This window comes from Aquila chrysaetos, chromosome Z (genome assembly GCF_900496995.4).
Source record: "Aquila chrysaetos chrysaetos chromosome Z, bAquChr1.4, whole genome shotgun sequence".
NCBI lineage: Eukaryota > Metazoa > Chordata > Aves > Accipitriformes > Accipitridae > Aquila > Aquila chrysaetos.
In genome coordinates this window covers 46563451-46581835 of record NC_044030.1, presented here as the reverse complement: position 1 = coordinate 46581835, position 18385 = coordinate 46563451, and the positions used below count along the sequence as shown (strand labels likewise).

General features: G+C 39.3%; 1 protein-coding gene across 5 annotated transcripts in view; it reads right to left on the bottom strand.

Annotated features, from left to right (window-relative positions):
• The window catches only part of SMC5 (structural maintenance of chromosomes 5), a 53530-nt gene that overhangs the window by 26670 nt on the left and 8475 nt on the right, over positions 1-18385 (bottom strand). For 4 of the 5 annotated variants that reach the window (XM_030004459.2, XM_041120839.1, XM_030004461.2 and 1 more), the window contains 7 exons: positions 14930-15064; positions 13682-13822; positions 9142-9303; positions 4552-4623; positions 3372-3627; positions 2036-2190; positions 211-324 (listed from right to left, as the gene is read on the bottom strand). In XM_030004459.2, coding sequence (XP_029860319.1) covers positions 211-324; positions 2036-2190; positions 3372-3627; positions 4552-4623; positions 9142-9303; positions 13682-13822; positions 14930-15064 — 1035 coding nt within the window. The remainder of the gene's footprint in view (positions 1-210; positions 325-2035; positions 2191-3371; positions 3628-4551; positions 4624-9141; positions 9304-13681; positions 13823-14929; positions 15065-18385) is intronic. The other variant, XM_030004460.2, reaches the window with a different exon arrangement.

Genomic DNA, 18385 nt, shown 5'->3' with positions numbered 1-18385 from the left:
GAAATATTTTCTTAATATTCCTGCATCCCTTCAGTTGGTCTAGGCGTTAAAAAAATCTTACTCCGAAGAAAACCTTTGAATACTTTGTATTAGCTATTGTGCTGATCTTGCCAATCTGAACTTAATAAATACAGACTTACTTGGTAGACTCCAAAGTTTAGGGCTCCTACATCAGTATTTAATCAATTTTTAAAATTGGTGCCTACTTGCCTCCACAAGAAACTTTTCCATATCTTCTTGACTCTCAAAAACAAAAGCCCTCATGTCATTGGATGAAATGTGATTTTCAACATATTTAGCATGTCTATTGTCTTTCATATTGATCTGATAAAGAAAGGTAGTGAGAAAGTGACTTAATACGAGTGGGCTTAACACACCCCCCAAAAAAACATTTTAAGCATTCAGATGATATCCTCCATTTAATGAAAACAATGTTTAAATGTCTTTAAAGCCATATTCCCTGCCTTTTTGCAACCAATTATCTTGGCATGAAACGTACAGTAACTCACATGTCATTGTGTTTAGTTTTTAGCCATCCATATCCTTTCACAGCATTCCTGGAGCTATCACTGTCTCTACCATACGACCTCCTACTCTTCTGCTCCACCCTAACCTTACAATTGCAACCACCACCATCTCACGTCTAATGGTTCTGCTCCAGTACTACTAAAGGTATCTCACTGTTTATAAACAATTGACCTAAGGAATCAAAACCAGAAAATGGCACACTCCACAAATTATTCATATGCAGTTCCCTTTGATTTGGACACAGTGAGTATCACTGAATACAAATACAGAATTGTGAAGCCCTAGAAAGACAGAGATTCACAGATTCATTGAATTCTCTTTGAATTCTTAAAAAAAAAAATTAAAAAAAATTCCATGTTTAAGATGGATGAAGCTTTTCATATGTGAATGAAATGTTAATGTCAGAATTCTTCAGTAACTTTCACTAGTAATGAGACATTATGTCACCATATGTGACATACAAAGGCAAAACTACACATACCTACACAATTTAATAACCTCAAGTTAGCCAAAGGCTGGGTACACTTACCAGCAATTTGAGAGCTAGAATTTATAAGTACATGAGACTAACTTACATTATATCAAAGAAAACAAATTCAGACATTAGTGGATGTTACAGAGGTTAATGAGGCCTTAAAGTAAAAGCAAAGGCATCCCATCAAGGCATTTGTAAAATGGGCTTGATGTGGTCTTCTGGAAAGAATTGGAAGTTCTGGTAATAACAAGATATACTTGGTATTTATATTAAACAAAAGGAATTTTGAACAGTTCTAGCACAAAAAGTAAGAATTGGTATACAAATATTCAACATTCAACTAATTTAAATTGTAGCAATACACTATTAAAATAAGCTTGCAATTCTGAAAAGAAAGAGGAGTGCACTGGAGTTTTTCATCCTCTTCACATTACACGGAGCACATATTGCAAGAGGCTGGGATACTGGTGGAGGAATGCACTAGAAAACCAATAGTCTCTTTGAAAATTTAGCCCTGCTATTCCTAGCTAGTACAGTGTCCGTCAAACCAAAACACAAAACAAAACTAGGGATAGATTAGGTGTTTCTATGTCTGTAGCTGGCTGTGCAAAGCAAACCACAAAAACATCTGCGGATCACAGTGACATGTAACAGTTGCTGAGCAGGTTGTGCTATAAGGGGAGGTATTCAATTGTAACTACCACTGCTTTTTTAAGCAGCAAATAAGAAGTACTTAAGTCTAAATAATTGGATGTACTTTAGAGGAAATCTGCAATGGGCACCTTAATAAAGGACTGCTCCTTGAGGAGGGAAGGTGAAGGAACCACCCCATTTTACTCAATGTTGATTATTACTACATTGCCTACAGAATTAAAATTACAAATAGTTCACCATGCTAATGTATCCTGTGTGTAATTGGCAGCTCATTTCAAGATGTGTCTTGAAAGTCTTAAAGTCATTCCCTAAGTCTTGCAAGGCAAAAATAAACTAAACATTAACTGGTTAGAGTGACTTGCAAGTAAATTTTCTTACTTCAAGCATCATGGGTTCACAAACTTTTTTTTTAAACTTGTCTTTGTTGTTTCTTAGCCACATAAGAGCAGAGTGTGTGTCTCGGAATTTCCCTTTAAGATTCTCTTCCTTCATATTCATTATATTATTAAGTTGTCCAAGGCGATCAGTTATTCCTGTAATTTAAGACAGTTTTGTAAATAGAGTCCATAGCAAGTACACACCAGTATTTTCCACTATTTATTGACTATGCTACTCCAGCAATAAGGTTGTTAGATTGTAAGAATTAAGGGTTTCTCTTCCCACGATCAAGATACTGCTTATTCAAAAGAAATCTTAAGAACTATTAAAACTTAAAATCTGAAATAAAATGAAGACTTACCCAAAGGATAACAAAATGTGGTAGTGCAGTAAAAACACAGGAATTTAGTCCTAAAATACCTCTCTTCACTACTTCTACTACCTTTGTATTTAAAACAAAAAACATCCCAAGAGGGAAGAGGTAGTGGGACTAGCAACATGAAGTCTGAGTGTTATTTCACGCTTGCAGATAACACAATGTGTGACAACAGATTGTGTGCAAAAGCATTTGCTATTCAGGAGAAACAGAGTTTGAATACTTTCTGTGTTTCTCAAGGTAAATATAGTGTCTCCTTCCCTAGGTCACTTGGTCTCTCTATACCTCAGTTTCTTCTCGGATTTTATGACAAGTTAAGTGCCAGACAGATAGGTACATGCAAATGTACTACACTCATCAAGAAATATATACAACCTTACCCATCAAGCTAATTTTTTAATTTTGTTTCTTAGAAAGAAGTAATTGTAAATCCTAGGCTAGTATAAAGAAATTTACTATAACTAAGGTTAGCTCAAGTTCATCTAGAAAAGACAAAAGCAGCATCAGTAGCTAATATACTGCCAAAGAGATAATTTTAAACACTGCATCTTCAAAGCAAACTGCTTTTGCTTCAGGTTTGGTTTTTTTTGGTATCCTGCTAACAGTATACACCTTCATTTAATAACAGAAAAAAATGAAACTGGCAAAGCAGTCTCCTTACCCAGAGATCTGAGGAAACTAATTTTTTGGAAGGCTAGTTTTAAGGTCAATTGCCACTTTCGAATCTTCTTGTTCTTTCTATTTTGAAAGCAGTTTCTGTTACTTTTAATAAAACTGATAACAGACAAAAGGACTGCTACACATGTAAGATACATGTGAGGTAAACATTTGAGGTCTCAAATTATTTCACTACTGTGACGCTTGAGGTAAACAGCTCAAATTATTTCACTACAGCAGGACAACAAGCAGATTCTGTACAAACAGTCATAACAAAAGAAAAAAAACAACAAAGTAACTTACTTTTCTCTTCCCTCTTTTGGTTCATTTTCTCTGCTGTTAGATCACTGATATCACTATCAGTATTTGCCCTTTCTTCTTGTAATTTTTTCAGCTCATTATTAACAGCATCAGTTTGTGGCTGAAGATCTGCAGAGGCTGCCATTGTACTGAGCTCATTCTTCCACTCCTCTATCATCTTCTGAGTGTTGTGTATTTTCACCTGTCTGTCCATTTCTTCATCTTTTTTCATTCTCAAAGCTTGATGAATTTCCTCAATCTAAGAATTTTGAGTTATTTCCAACATTAAAGGAGTTTAGTATAAAAAAACCTGCGACAAATAACCAGGATATCTGTGCAACTGCTATTAAATGCTGATGTAACAATGGACTAAAACCGTAAGAGTCTGTTAGAGTTCCAATATCCCTATGACAGTTGAAGAACTGGCAAGATTTTGTTAAGATTTAGGAACATTGAAGCAAAAATACAATCAAGCCTTTAAATAAAATTTTGAAGTTCCTTTATTTTTACAAAAGCAGAAGCTTAAAGCTTAAGAGCTTCCTTAACACATTTAAAAGTTAGTCTAAGATTGCATAAAACCTATAGCACAAACACAATGTGCAACATTGACTCTGCACCCTTATATATTTAATTTATACACTTCTTTACTGAGTGCCTAGGTGAAGTTCTGTAACTGTTTTACAACATACCTCTGCATTTTCTTTTTTAAAAATGCTGGACATATACACTTAACAGAAGCAATAACCCTAGAGTCTCTCTCAAGAGTATGTGAGGGCATGTTTAATGCTGAGTCCATTAGTGTAATACAGAGGCTGTACCTTTTCAAGGAAAGCCTGTAATATATAGTATATATACACATTGTCTATTCCTAAGTTTGTTGCATCAAGGTAACTGATTTTATGTAGCATACACTTGTCCCTTAGTAATACCTGTTTGACTAACAGGCATTTTAAAGATTCATTGTGTATTGCAACGAGTGAGGTGTGTAGGCACTTGCAGCCTCTTCAGAGAAATTTCCCTCTCTGCTAAATGACAAGCAGACAAAAAAATCCCCCATATCTGTGTTTTACTGCAGAATTTAAGTAGCAGCATTCTGCCTGAATGCAGCATATACTATAGCTAGTACTGAATTAATACATTAGCAAAGAAACACCAAAAAAGTCACAAATATCAAGACTCTTACTTGTTTATCTTTCATCTCCAAAGCATCTTGTTTCTGTTTACATTTCTGAGAAATGTCTTTAATTTCAGCTGCCTGCATACAATGAAATATTTCAATTAGATAGTAATAAATTCACTTATATTTGTAACAAGCAGTCATATTTTAAAGACCATTCTGAATATGCATAACTTAAGCATTTATTCCACATTACTGACACAGTCATACTCACCAGCTTCTTATTATTCTTACTTGTATCTGTAACATGTTTATTTTCAGCAATTTGTGAAGAACTGAATGATGGCATATGAACTGTTCACAACCATTCAGCTATAGATCTGCAAATCCAGGCACGACAGACAGAGGAAGTCTCCTAACCTAATCTAAAATTAGAATAACTCCATCCCCGATTTCAATAAAAATGTTACATTCAGATCCTTGCACTTATAAAATGTTCTCACCTCTTTTTCCAAACTGACTTTGCCAAGGAAAGCTTATACTTAAAGCAAGAAAGGCATAAGTTCCTAGGCACAGGACAGCCAAAACAGGATTTGTCAAAATCATCCTACCTCTGAAGTGCATTGTGCTAAAGCTATAGACAGCTGAGCTTGACAACTCTTCGGCTCATGTGCAGGCACCCATGTCTACTCTTTCTCTATCCTTCTCAGCTTCTATAGAGTTATAGAATAATATAGGTCAGAAGGGACTTCTGGGCATCACCCAGTCCAATACCTTGCTCAAAGCAGGTCTCACTAAGTCAGGTTGCCCAGGCACTTGCACAGGTGAGTCCTGAACACAGTGGAAGTATACTATGCTTTCTCTACAAAATTACTTCCTCCTTTCCTGAACCCTCAAGGCTGAAAACAGTGCAAGCAGAATACTGGAAGACTGCAGAAGGATGGAAGGACAGTGCAGACATGGAAACAAACACAGCACTCTCGCTAGAAGAAATGTCTTCCTACGAACTGAGTTACACTGAAAACACTAAGAGGCATCAAGAATGGAGAAAATAAAACTACGCAGGATCTTTTCCCTCCCACAACCTGACAGATGTACAAAAACTTAAGACCCTGACTCTACAGCTGTTTGCATGAAGGCAACTTGGAACAATACATCTTGGTCTCACAGTTGACTGCTATGCAGTAGTGATTCTGTGATGCTCTCTCCAAAGACCTCAGGCAGGCACTCTGAAGCGGAAGCTCTCTCCCAGGAAGCTAATGGTAAATATTCACAAAACCATTCTGAAGGCTCTCAAAATCAGGACACTAGTAAGGAACTGGAATTCAATTATCATTACATTTTCAGTTGTTATACTTATATATACCTACCATACAGAACAGATTAACAACTGTAATTGTCTTTATGGTTTTCAAGGTACAACTACAACACACTGCTTTATATTGTCAAATATTGCTAAAAAAATTGCATTGTACAGTCCACTGTTCAAATGCCTTTAAAGAGCCTAAAGCGGAAACTATTCTAGGCTTCTCTCACACAATTTCATCAACCTCTTCCTACAAAATGGGCCAATTTCTTTTCTTCAGAATCTACACATCCTACACACCCAAAGCACAAAACTTTACTAGGATTTCTTAGTCTAACCAAATCCTTAAAAGGGTTTAAACACAGAGAGAGACAAGAGAAATAGTTATGCAGTGTCTCCATACATTAATTTCTTCCCAGATTTAGCTCTGCCTTTACTTCCAGTCCAGCTCCTTCCAGGCAAAATCTGTAACACCATTCCTGGCTTTTTACCAACAAAATGCAAAGACATAATGAAGAGGTGGTTTATCTCTGTTCTCACATACATATCCTCAAGCCAAGAGCATGATCTCAAGAAGCAGTCAGGATTACAGTTATTTGATAATGGATATAAGCCTGGACCAAAGGGCCTGAAGACAATTATGTTCCCTACAGGTCTTTGTGTCCAAAATAGGGAGGACTTAAAATGCCTTCCCTTACTACCAAATTGAAATTTGACTTGAAAAAAACAACTTTTGGGCCAAAAATAGAGTTATACTGTTTTTATAATTAATCAACTCCTGCTGGCTTACAGCATAATGGTGTGAAGTGCTCACCAAATGCTTGCATCTATGAAGATAAAATTCTAAGTTACAATAAATTCAAGCAGTATCTACAAAAAAGTGAAGAACTAATGAAGAAGGAGCAATTTAAGCAATTTTAAGGTATGGTACTTAAAAGCCTTGAGGTTTTGCCTTAGGTCAAAACTACCTCCTGACAGTGCAAGCAGCACTGATTCTCCCTCAAAAGAACTTCATTTTCACAGCCCAACTAAGAAGGTATGTGGGAGGGAAATGGATTTCAGTACCCAAAAAAGAGCTACTGTCAAAAGTTCAAAAAGTAGCAATACATTTCTAACATCTTGTTAACTTGTCTGATGTCATACAAATTATTCATGCCGTAACCAGCTATATAACATATTCCCTTAAGCCTTTTTCCATGATTTTGGACTCTATGGGGGCTGGGCTTCTTCAAGACGGAATATTAATCATTCAGATTAGACTTGGACATATCATTTAGCATCAGAACCAAAACTCAGGTTTGAAAATGTCTTATAATATTATATAAAACATAGTACCAGCTACACATTACAATCAAAATAGTGGTAAATAATCACTGGAAAGCAGAATTAGAATCTCTCAGTAAGTCTTACATAAATTATTTATTTCAAATGTACCATCCTTCCTTCTTCCCATCTTTTTGGCTTCTGGAATATTGTAGAACAAAATGCACATAATTCACTCTCTGGGCCCAAATTAAACACCACTTCAGCATACAGCTAACCTTGTGAACGTTTAATGTGTGAAAGCCTTACTCCACAAGTTTAGATTGAGCAGAAGAACATGTTGATTTGAGATTATGAGTCGATCAGCTAGTACATTCCTCCAATTTTTCTTTCACAGTTCTGTGGCAAATAGCCTATGTTGAGCATGTTAACCTGCAAGTTGAAACTAAAATGCTCATTGTTTTGTCCTAGGTTTCTCATACAAACAGAGTATAACTCATATAAAGAAGATAACCTTTACAGAATATAGCATAATACTTCTAAGATTTGTGGTAGCAATGGTTCAGTAGAATTTTTTCCTGTTTGAAAAAATATATTAGGATAACATTAATAAAAATGAAAGATGTGAGTAAAACCTAGCAAGATAATACCAAGCAGTGAAAACGAAGCTTAGCAGTTCACAAGCATGAAGGTACTTACTGCATTATGAAAATTAATTTCAAACTTCCAGCTGTTAACTTTCCTCTAAGGAAGTACACTTACTCTTAAACAACAAAAAAACCCAACCACACCCAAAAAAGCCCACTTCAATAGAACTGCAACATTTTTAAACATTTAGGTATTTTTAATCACAGCATAATAAACTCTTGCAGTACTGTGGAGCACAAAATTAAAAGGATACATTAGTAAAGGTCTTTCTCAATAATAATAATAATAATAATAATGTACTTGGGTGTAGTATTGTCTGGTACAGTTTATATCACAACAAAAACAGAAGTGGTGTGAACAACAGTCTGTGGTTTTTGTTTGTCTGGTCTTTCTGGTTTGTTTATGTTTTTGGTTTTGTTTTTTTTTTTTTTGGGGGGGGGGTGTCTTTGTTTGTTTAAAGAAAGCACACGGACAGTGTATTAGCTCACAGCACACTAAATGCCACTGAAGTTTCAGACCCTGATTCTACAAGATGCTTCATGACATGACAAGACTTCATGACAGCAGTCCTCTACAGATGTCACACGTGTCTCCACAGCAAGTCCTTTGATCTGATCAGTCATCTTCAAAGAGAACTCACTGCAGCAAACATTCTCATGTTATCATTTAACTTTGGTTATCCATTAAAAATTTGTGCAGCCTATGCATACAATGACTTACACAGCCTGAATAGTCCATGATAGTTAAAATCCTGCAGAGAATTACAGTACTTTCCTATTTGTCATACAGAAATAGTAATTTCCCATATCCCCAGAGAGTGAGCAGCTATTAAAAAAACAGTTAGTAAGCTGTAAGGCATAGGTAGGTTTACCATTAAATTCTCATATGCATAAAAGTATTCACAGCTGATGGAGGGTTACCATCTAATAAAAAAATTATACCCTACTTATGGAATTAGGTTAAATATTAGAGGAATGCTTTCAGGCTAGAAAAGTTGTAATTTAACTTAACTTAACCACCCAAACTGGCTACATTTTAAGAAGATAAACAGAGCATCCACAAACCCAAACTACAGAACAGATGAAAACAGGCAACTAATTCAACGTAAGGATTTAACTGTAACATTATATTCCTGAAGATTTTGAAGGTTCTGTGATGAGAATATAAAATTTGTGTGCTCTTATAATACCAAGACAGTGGACTTTTGGAGTTGCTACTGAAGGTTTACTAAGAAACGTATTCCTTGAGTTTTACTGCTTTTAATGGAACAGAGACATGGAGAAGGCAGTGAGAACCAAGGGCACGAGTACTTCAGAAAAACTTGTTCTGAAACCCATCATTATGGCACACTAGAAGAGATTATTGCTTTACACTTTACAAAACTGAACACAGACCACCTGAAATATTACATACGTTAGCTGAGAAGTTAAAACACCTACCTTATCTCTGATTTTCATATCCAGATTCTTAAAATAATCTTCAGTTTCTTGGATTTTTTTTTTCACTGGGAACTGCATTTCTTTCAGATTCTTCAGTTCTTCCTTGGCTTGGTCTCGGCTTTGTTTCACTTCCTCATGCTGCTGACGAACATTTTCATATTCCTTGGAGGAATTGAAAGTAAAATAATGAAAGATTTTCATCTTCTATTCCAGTATTTTATACTGCTCTAACATTTTATTTAATTGTACATCAGTCTTAGGAGAAAAATATCATTCAGAAGCTAGTAGTAGAGCAACTACTTAAGTAATCCTCCTGTTAATAGTCACTGTGACTAGGAGATGTAGGGATCATTCAGTCCCCAGTGAACAAGAATACACATTTAATGGTTCTTAAATAATATGCAATTCAAGTAGCAGAAGAAATGACCAATTTGTCTGCAATTACCTTGCCTCTAAATCCATCTGGGATCAGTGCGGAAAAAGTAATTCTTTAGCCCCTTCTGTCCATAGTTTGAGCACTACTTAGGCAGAAGACCCCAAGCTAAGGAGCAAATCACCACAGAAAACTTCAGGAGAAAGAAAAGGAAGTAGCTGGACAGATCATCAGAGCCAGTAACAGACATAACCCTGAATTAAACCAAGGAGAGAGACAGAGCGGAACAGAACTTTGGAAAGCAAACAAAAACCCCAACATACACCATGAATACCCACTATCTAAGGAGCTGAACTGGAGATGCATCCCTGAGAAGAAAGAGATGGTAAGCAGTGTGGTGACCAAGAACCTCCACTTTAAGAAGGTGGGAATGTGGGGGAGAATGTAGGCTGAAGGACTGATTATTAGTGAACTTTTGTGTGTTATGCTCTCTGGAGAAAAAACAAACAAACAAGACACACACCCCCCAACCCCCAACCAAAAAACACCCAACCAAAAAAAACCCCAAACAAAAAAAAAAAAAAACCCCAAACAAATAAAAAAAACCCAAACAAATAAAAAAAACCCCAACCAACCAACCAAACAAAAAAAACCCCTGAACCAAACAAATGGAAAAAAAAGAAAAAAGAACACGACATTCTACGATTGTTAAGGGTTCATGAGAAAAAAAGATAGGACCAGGAGGACAAATAGATACATGTACGTGGGGGTGCAGAGGAAGAGAAAGCTGTTGAATTTGGCAGGCATTAAAGAAAGCCCATGGTTTAGAGCATATGCCTGGATTATTCCAAGCTTTGGAGCATTAAAAAAATAATAAATAAAGATAGCCTGCAACCTCTATCTGTAAAAGCTAACTTTGCTTTATCTGCTACCACTTTTTCCTACTTAGTTAATTACCCTGCTTGTAAACCACACATGATTAATCACAAATAAATCAACTTAGGCTATTAAATCCAAATTCTTTCTTCATAGTACCTTTTTCATAAAGCTAAAAAGTATTTAAGAAAGTTGCTGTAATTCTATGATGTGGAGTACAATCAGTAGCCACCATTACAAAGTTACAGAAGCAAAGCAATTATACTTCCACTTAGCTGATAGAATAAGCTTAAAATTTAGCTCTGCTCTAAATAAGGTATTATATTTCAAGGTTGAAGCAAATGCACACACAATTACACCTCATTTCTTCAGACACAAAGTACAGGCAAGTTTCCCCAGAAATTCTCATGAAACAGTTTTTACACAGCAAATCCCTTTAACACTTCAAGACACTTTGGTAACCTTTAAGCAAATAACCTTGATGCTTGTAATTATGCACTTAGCTTCCAAAGGACTTCAGCCCTCCCAAGAGATATTTGTGCCTGAACTATATAACAAATCTTTTCTCAGTTGTGAATGGAAGAGGAGGAAAAGAAGAATGGACACGGCTTGGTCTAAACACATTTTCAGAAGTATGTGTTTTCAGGACATTTGCAGCAGGAGGAACTGCATCTCCTGCTGCTATACTACCTTAAAACAGTATACCTTAGTGTATACCATACTACCTTAAGCTTAAGCTTGGAGGGGTAATAAACCCCTTTTCTTTAAGACCCTACAAAAGAAGGGCTATCTATGTCAAAAAAACTGTAGCTCCTTAATTCTGCTCACTGATTGTAATGACACAATCATTTGATGGAAGTCCCATTAAAGTACACACAAGAACATAAAATGTCCCTTAAATCCTTGAGTCCAAACCTTTAACGTTGTAGTCCTAGGATCCATTTTATGGAATTCAAAACAGATGCTGAAAAGCTTATTAGACACAGACATATATAAAAGTGGTGTATAATTCTCCACATACAGAAGCAGCTGGCACTGACTAGAAAAAACACTTGACTAGAGAAGTGTTCCTCAGGTGAAAAGCAGTGGAGTCTTCAGAATAAAAACGCAGTTCTACAGTGGTCAAATAGTAAAACAAGTTCAGCAGTAGACTTCCTGTTTGCCACTAGGATCGAGAGATAATCTAGTGTCACATTTCAGTTGACTTGTTTTCAGGCTGCCTGTCTTCTCCATTTCATAACATACTGCAGTGTTTATACATCTGCCTCCTCGCTGATGTGAAGGCTGACCTAGCTATTCTGTTTTGTTACAGAGGCAATTCTAAAGAGATAGGTATGTTTGGTCTACAAGTAGAAACCTACCTTTTGGGGAAGCTTGTGGAGGGGGAAGATGCACAGAAGGAAGAGTAAACTCCAGTACTACTCTCAACTTTGGTGAACCCAATTTTAAGACATCAAAAATGTTTATTCTTAGGATTAAACAGTGCTAGAACAGACGACAAAGAAATATGCCCTTGTAAGAGAAGGTGTTTCTTCTTTTAGAGAGAGCTTGATATTTGCGATATAGGAGAATACCAAAAGATCTATCCGAAGGATTTGACAAACCACAAAATAGCAATGATCTTACACACTGAAGATCACAATGGAATGTGAAATTTTGTTGCAGCCTGTAAATCAAATATCTTCTACCTAGTAAAAAAATTATGTTGATGACCCTTGACTTCAACTGTAGATGATCCACAGGCAACTGACTTCTGGTAAACAATCTGGTACACACTACTGATTCTGTACTACAAATCAGAACTTCACACAGGTGTCAAAACACACTGTTTTTTCTATGGATTCAGTAGCCAAAAAGTTAAATTTCTCACAACTGAGTGCACCCACCAAAAGTATTTAATACACTCTGCAATGCAAACTGCCTAGAAGACAGCAGTGAAAGAGTATGGTGTGAAGAACTCTGTCTAAATTTGCTTAAGAAATGTGTAACTAACAGCAACGTTTTCAAACTTATGGAAGGCAATTTAACTGACAGCAGGTAAGATTCCTAACTTAGTTTCCCTCCCACAAGTTTCTGACCAGCCTTCAGAGTTCTGTATCTGCAAACAGTTTATAGTAGAGAACAATCAGTATCAGTCTACATTAACTACGCAAGACCTACACCTCTCCTAATAAAGTAACTCTCTCTTCTTGTTAATTAAACCAGGCTAATGCACATATAGTAGGAAAAACCTGCATCATTCAGCAAGTGCAGAAGTCCAATCCTAATGGCACAGAGCATACAGCCCACCTCCTTCGCACCTACCACCATCCATCTATTTCAATTACTGCTCCTATACCCCTCTGTGCTGCTAGCACAGAGGTGTGAAGGCAGTGAAGGTACATGCCCTGAATCCAGTTGCTCTTCAGGATACAAGGGCATAAAGTTCTTTGTATACCCGCATGAGGCTTTGTTATCTGCAAAATTGCAACAAAATACCTTGCAAAAGTTTTCTGCATCCTCCACAAATATTACATGTAAGTTTTCATAAGTTCTGTATCTGTATTTCATGAATTCTGTAGTGCTTGCAAACAAGGCAAACAATGTATTGCTTCAATATAGTAAAATCCACGTCAGCTTAAACTGTTTAGACTAATTTAATCTGATTGACCATTCAACATTAAACTAAACTACAATCATCAAAGTGCTGTTCAGAAAGTCCTGTTTTGCTTTGTATAAATGACCTGTCCTTGACTCTAGACTCTTCTAAATTTGTTTAAAACTGCCATCTCTCCAAAGGCCAACAATTTTGAGATTGGCAACCTATATTCACCATGATTTACGTCATGCACACCAAACCTCAATTAATAAATAAAATTAGCAAAGGGGGAAGGCAACCTGTAAAAAAAAAAAAACAAAAACCAACAACAAACTTGTTCTGTAGAAGAAAAAAGTTACAGCTGGAAGAAGCAATTGGAACTGGCTAGGCACTTGAATTAAGCCAGTTGTGTCAGCAAGGAATAAAAGGAGTACTGCTCTTGGCCCATATTGCTGGCCTTCCTAAATGGGCAGTATCTAAGTTACTTCTTCAGCAACTTCTTCAGCTGAGCTACATAGGCAAGCAAACCTCTGATCAAAGCTAGGCCAAGAACAGTATTTCAAGACCTGGCCTGTTTGTACTAAGCAACTGTAATGAGGTTCAAGTTACTCTGGTCAAACTTCTTTTAAAGAAACTTTTGGCATTTCTAATATTTCAGTGTTAGGAAAAATGGGTTGGGTAAGAAAAAAACTGAAAAGAAAATAAAAACTTACCACCCAGGGCCTTTTCCTCTCAAGCATCTCAATTAAGTCTAGATGGCGCTTGCGCTCATGGTACCTCTCAACATCTTGCTTGTATCGTTCAACCCTCTGTCTCATTTTCTCCAAAGAGTTAGTTTTGTCTCTGAACAAGTTCTGTAAGAATATAAATTTTCATGTTTTACAGTATCTACTTTGTGAAAACACTTTTCAGAAATAGTCCACACCTCAACTGTACATTAAGCAGAAATTTAACACTAGGGAGGACATTTTAGTACAGTAGTAATTAGAGGGGAACAACCCAAATACGAATAGTTGTACAGCTTTTTCAAGTACGTTTATCACATAGTTTCTGTGAAAACAAATCTAATTTAAATGGAAATCTTAATCTGAAGAAAATACTTTAATTTTTTAAAATACATTTTCTCAGGAAGTTATTGCCTACACCTCAAGCCTCTATTAATCTAGACATTTCTAAACCACTATAACTGGGTTTGATAAATACAAGGAGCAAAAATGCTTGTGAAGTATCTTGTAGAGATCTCTAACAGAAACATTAAGGTTGGTATTTGAATGTAGTATGTGTGAGTGGAAATGCATGCGTGCGCACAAGCACAAGAAGAAACAGCAGAACAAAGGAGTAAAAGAATGGCCTGTTTGGCTAATGACAGACACTGTTCCCATAACACTGTTCCCAAGACACTATTCCCAGCAAGGGACACATTATTTCTGCAAAGATTACTAAGCCTGCGCTCTGGTAAGATCACAGTACAACTAACTGTAAGGGAAAGACCCTGCCCCAAAACCACAATGGCAACAAGGTTGCAGCTTATTGCATACACTATCCCTTTTCCTCTTTGTTAATATTCCAAACCAGGAAAAACAGGTAGCAGGCAACAATTTGTCCATAATTTAAGGAAGTTGAAGTCAGGAAGATTAAAGCAAAAGACCACTCTATAACAGCTGATGACTTCTAAAAGATCTGTCCAGAAAAGTTGTCACCAGTCAAGAATCCCAAAGAAGTGACAAGTACTTGGCAACAGGCATCCCTTGTCCTCTGCGTCCAGACCGCTTGCTCATGTGTCTTCATGCTTATGAGCATGTGGGTGTCAGAGTGAATATATTCTGAGAGAAGGGTAAAATCAACTTACTGCAGACTTTGCAAATAAATATCACCACCTAATTCTCTAAGATCTCACATTAAATTTTATTATGCGAATTTCCCTATAGTCACTGCTCTCTCTCTCTAATGTGCTTGTTTACCTCCAGTTCTCTTTCCTTTTCCCTAAAGTTTTTCAGTTCACAGTGAAATTGGTACATTTCTGGAGGACCGACAGATTTTTCAGTGGCTTCAAGCAACTCAATCTTACTCAGTTTTGCAAATTCTCCAACTCTGTCCTACAAAATAAAAAAAGTTACAGAAATACAGTATTAGTTAGAACAGTGCAATACAGTAATACTGGATTTAAATACTGCAACTTCTCATGACTATCACCTGACTTACAGTTCTATGCCAGATAGCTCTGGCATAGTTAAGTTAAGCATAGGATGATCATCTCATAGCAACCAAACCCTCCTAAACATTTGTAAGATTTGATACATGGTTTTCTTGGAGCTGTTCTGGAATGATTCAAGCTTAAACCTTAGCTGTTCTTGGCTGCTTGGCAGCTTTTGAGGGTAGCTGTTGAGGACATGGATTGGTTCATTATTTTTGAATTGGCTATCATTCTTCTGAACAAGACAGTTTAGTACAATTAAAGCTTTTATTCCACTGTATTCTTAACATTGGTTCTCAGGCTGCTGAGGCTACACCTTCCCAGTATAAATACTATGATAAACTACAAAATTAAGCAATGTAGAAGATTAATATTAAGGCTGGCAGCCAAGGGTATCAGGAAGGATTGCTGCTGTCCAAGGCAGCGGAAGAGCTCAAAACTCACCAAGGCGATCAGCTCCAGTGCAGGCACGTTCTGCAGCGGAGCACGGGATCATGGCGTACAGGGGGTGTCCTGAGCAGGGGAAACCCCCAGAGAGCGAGGAGACCCACCAGCTCTCAGGAGGGAGAGCTGCTGATGAGGCGTGGGGGGGGGCCAGGACTAACGGCCATCAACCCCAACTCCCACCAAGGGCAGCCTGCCACCAGAGTGGGCGAACAGGGCCTGGCACAGCACCTGGCGCGGGAGGGTGCCTCGTCAAAGGAGGGCATTCCACCAGAGGAGTGGAGAGGCTTAAAGTCCACATAACCCAGCAGCCAGGCACCGTCCTGTGACCACCTGCGTAGGCCACAGGCACCCATCCTACCTGACCCTCAAGGCGGAATGGTGGGCACTCACCCGAGAGCAAAGGCTGCGGCTCTGGCTGGGGGGTCTGCACCATCTACCCCAGTGGTGGCTGATGCCTCAACCCAGATGGAGCTGCTGGAGGGAGAGGCTGCAGTGCAGACCTCAGACTGCAGGAAGTGCCTAGACCTTTCTCCTGGGGCAGGGACAGGCAGCAGACTTGCCTGCAAAAGGTGTGCCCACATGGAGGACCTCCTGCAGCAGGTGGCTGAGCTGCAGTAGGCAGTGAGAAGGCTCAGAAGGGCTTAGATAGCTGGTTCCAAGCACAGTCTGCAGGGGACCCACAGCCCATGGCTAAACAGCCAAAAACTCCCCCACCAGCACACACGCAGAAGGGAGGTGGGCCAATAATGCACAGGATGGGAAGCTTGCAACAGCAAAGACCAGCAGGAGGAAGGGACTTCTACCAAAGCCTGAGGTGCCCTTGCAGAACCACTTCATCGCTCTGCAGACTGAAGAGGAAAGACCCATCACATCAGGAGAGACGTTGGAGCCGAGTAAGGCAGCCCGATCTGCTCCCTGTGTAACAACCAGCACAACTAAGAAACGGTGGCGCGTGATAGTAGCAGGCGACGCTCTTCTGAGAGGTACGGAGGCACCCATCTGTCAACCCAACACACTCTCTAGAGGGGTGTGCTGCTTACCAGGGGCTCCTATCAGGGATGTCACCAAGAGACTACAAAGCCTCCTACAGTACACCGACTATTATCCACTGCTGTTGTTTCACGTGGGCACCAGTGATACAGCTAGGAGCCATCTGAGGAGTATCAAGGATTAGAGAGCCCTGGGAGCAGCCGTAAGGGACTCTGGAGCGCAGGTAGCTTTTTCCTCTATCCTCCCAGTCAAAGGGCAGGGGTTTGAAAGGGCCAGTCAAATCTAGTGAATCAACAAATGCTTATGGGACTGGTGCCACAGCCAGGGGTTCAGCTACTTAGACCATAAGACTCGCTTTGAGAAACCTGGTCTACTGGGGGCTGAGGGGCTCCATCTGTCAGAGAAGGAGAAGAGCATTTTCAGCCATAGGTTTGCCAAGCTGGTGGAGGGCTTTAAACTAAAGTTGCCAGGGGAGGGGAACTCCATCCATCCCACTTCTACCAGTTTGACACCAGTGCCAGCAGTAGATGCCCAGAGCCTGGAGAGGGATCACAGGTCAGCAGGAGAGCACCTGAGGAGCAGCACAAAGAAATTCCAGCTACTCCAGCCAGTAAGTCAGCTTCATCAGGGGCCCAACTTAAATGCCTCTATGCAAACGCACATAGCATGGGGAATAAACAAGAGGAGTTAGAGGCATGCACACACATGCAGGACTACAATCTTACTGGTATCATGGAGACGTGGTGGGATGGCTCCTATGACTGGAGTGTTGGAATGGAAGGATACAGGCTCTTTAGGAAGGACAGGCAGGGGAGACAAGGAGGGGGTGTTACTCTCTGTCAATGACCAGCTGGAGTGCATGGAGTTCTGCCTGGGGATGGACAAGGAGCCAAAGAGAGCTTATGGGTCAGGACTAAAGGGAGGGCAGGGACAGGTGACATCATGGTGGGGGTCTGCTACAGGCCACCCGACCAGGAAGACCAAGCAGATGAAGCTGTCTATAGACACACAGGAGCAGCCTCACGTTCACAAGGTCTGGTCCTCATGGGAGACCTCAACCACCCCAATATCCATTGGAGGGACAACACAGCAGGACATAAGCAATCCAGGAGGTTCCTGGAATGTGTTGGTGATAACTTCATTGTCCAATTGATGGAGGAGCCAATGAGGAGAGGTGCTATACTGGACCTTGTTCTCACCAACAAGGAGGGGCTGGTAGGGAAATGTGAAGCTGAAGGGCAGCCTTGGCTGCGGTGACCATGAAATGGGAGAGTACAAGATCCTTAGGGCAGCGAGGAGGGCACGCAGCAAACTTACTACTCTGGACTTCAGGAGACCAGACTTTTGCCTCTTCAGGGACCTGCCTGGTAGAGTACCATGGGATAAAGCCCTGGAGGGAAGAGGGGCCCAAGAAACGTGGTTAATATTCAAGGATCACTTCCTGCAAGCTCAGGAGTGATGCATCTCAACGAAGAGGAAGTCACACAAAAAGCACCAGGAGGCCTGCATGGATGAACAAGGAGCTCCTGGACAAACTCAAACACAAAAAGGAAGCCTACAGAGGGTGGAAGCAAGGACAGGTAGCCTGGGAGGAATACAGACAAATTGTCTGAGCAGCCAGGGATCAGGTTCGGAAAGCTAAAGCCCTGACAGAATTACAGCTGGCCAGGGATGTTAAGGGCAACAAGAAAAGCTTCTATAGGTAGATAAAAGCATGATAAAAAGTGATAAAAGGAAGACTAGCGAAAACGTGGGCCCTCTCCGGAAGGAAACGGGAGACCTGGTT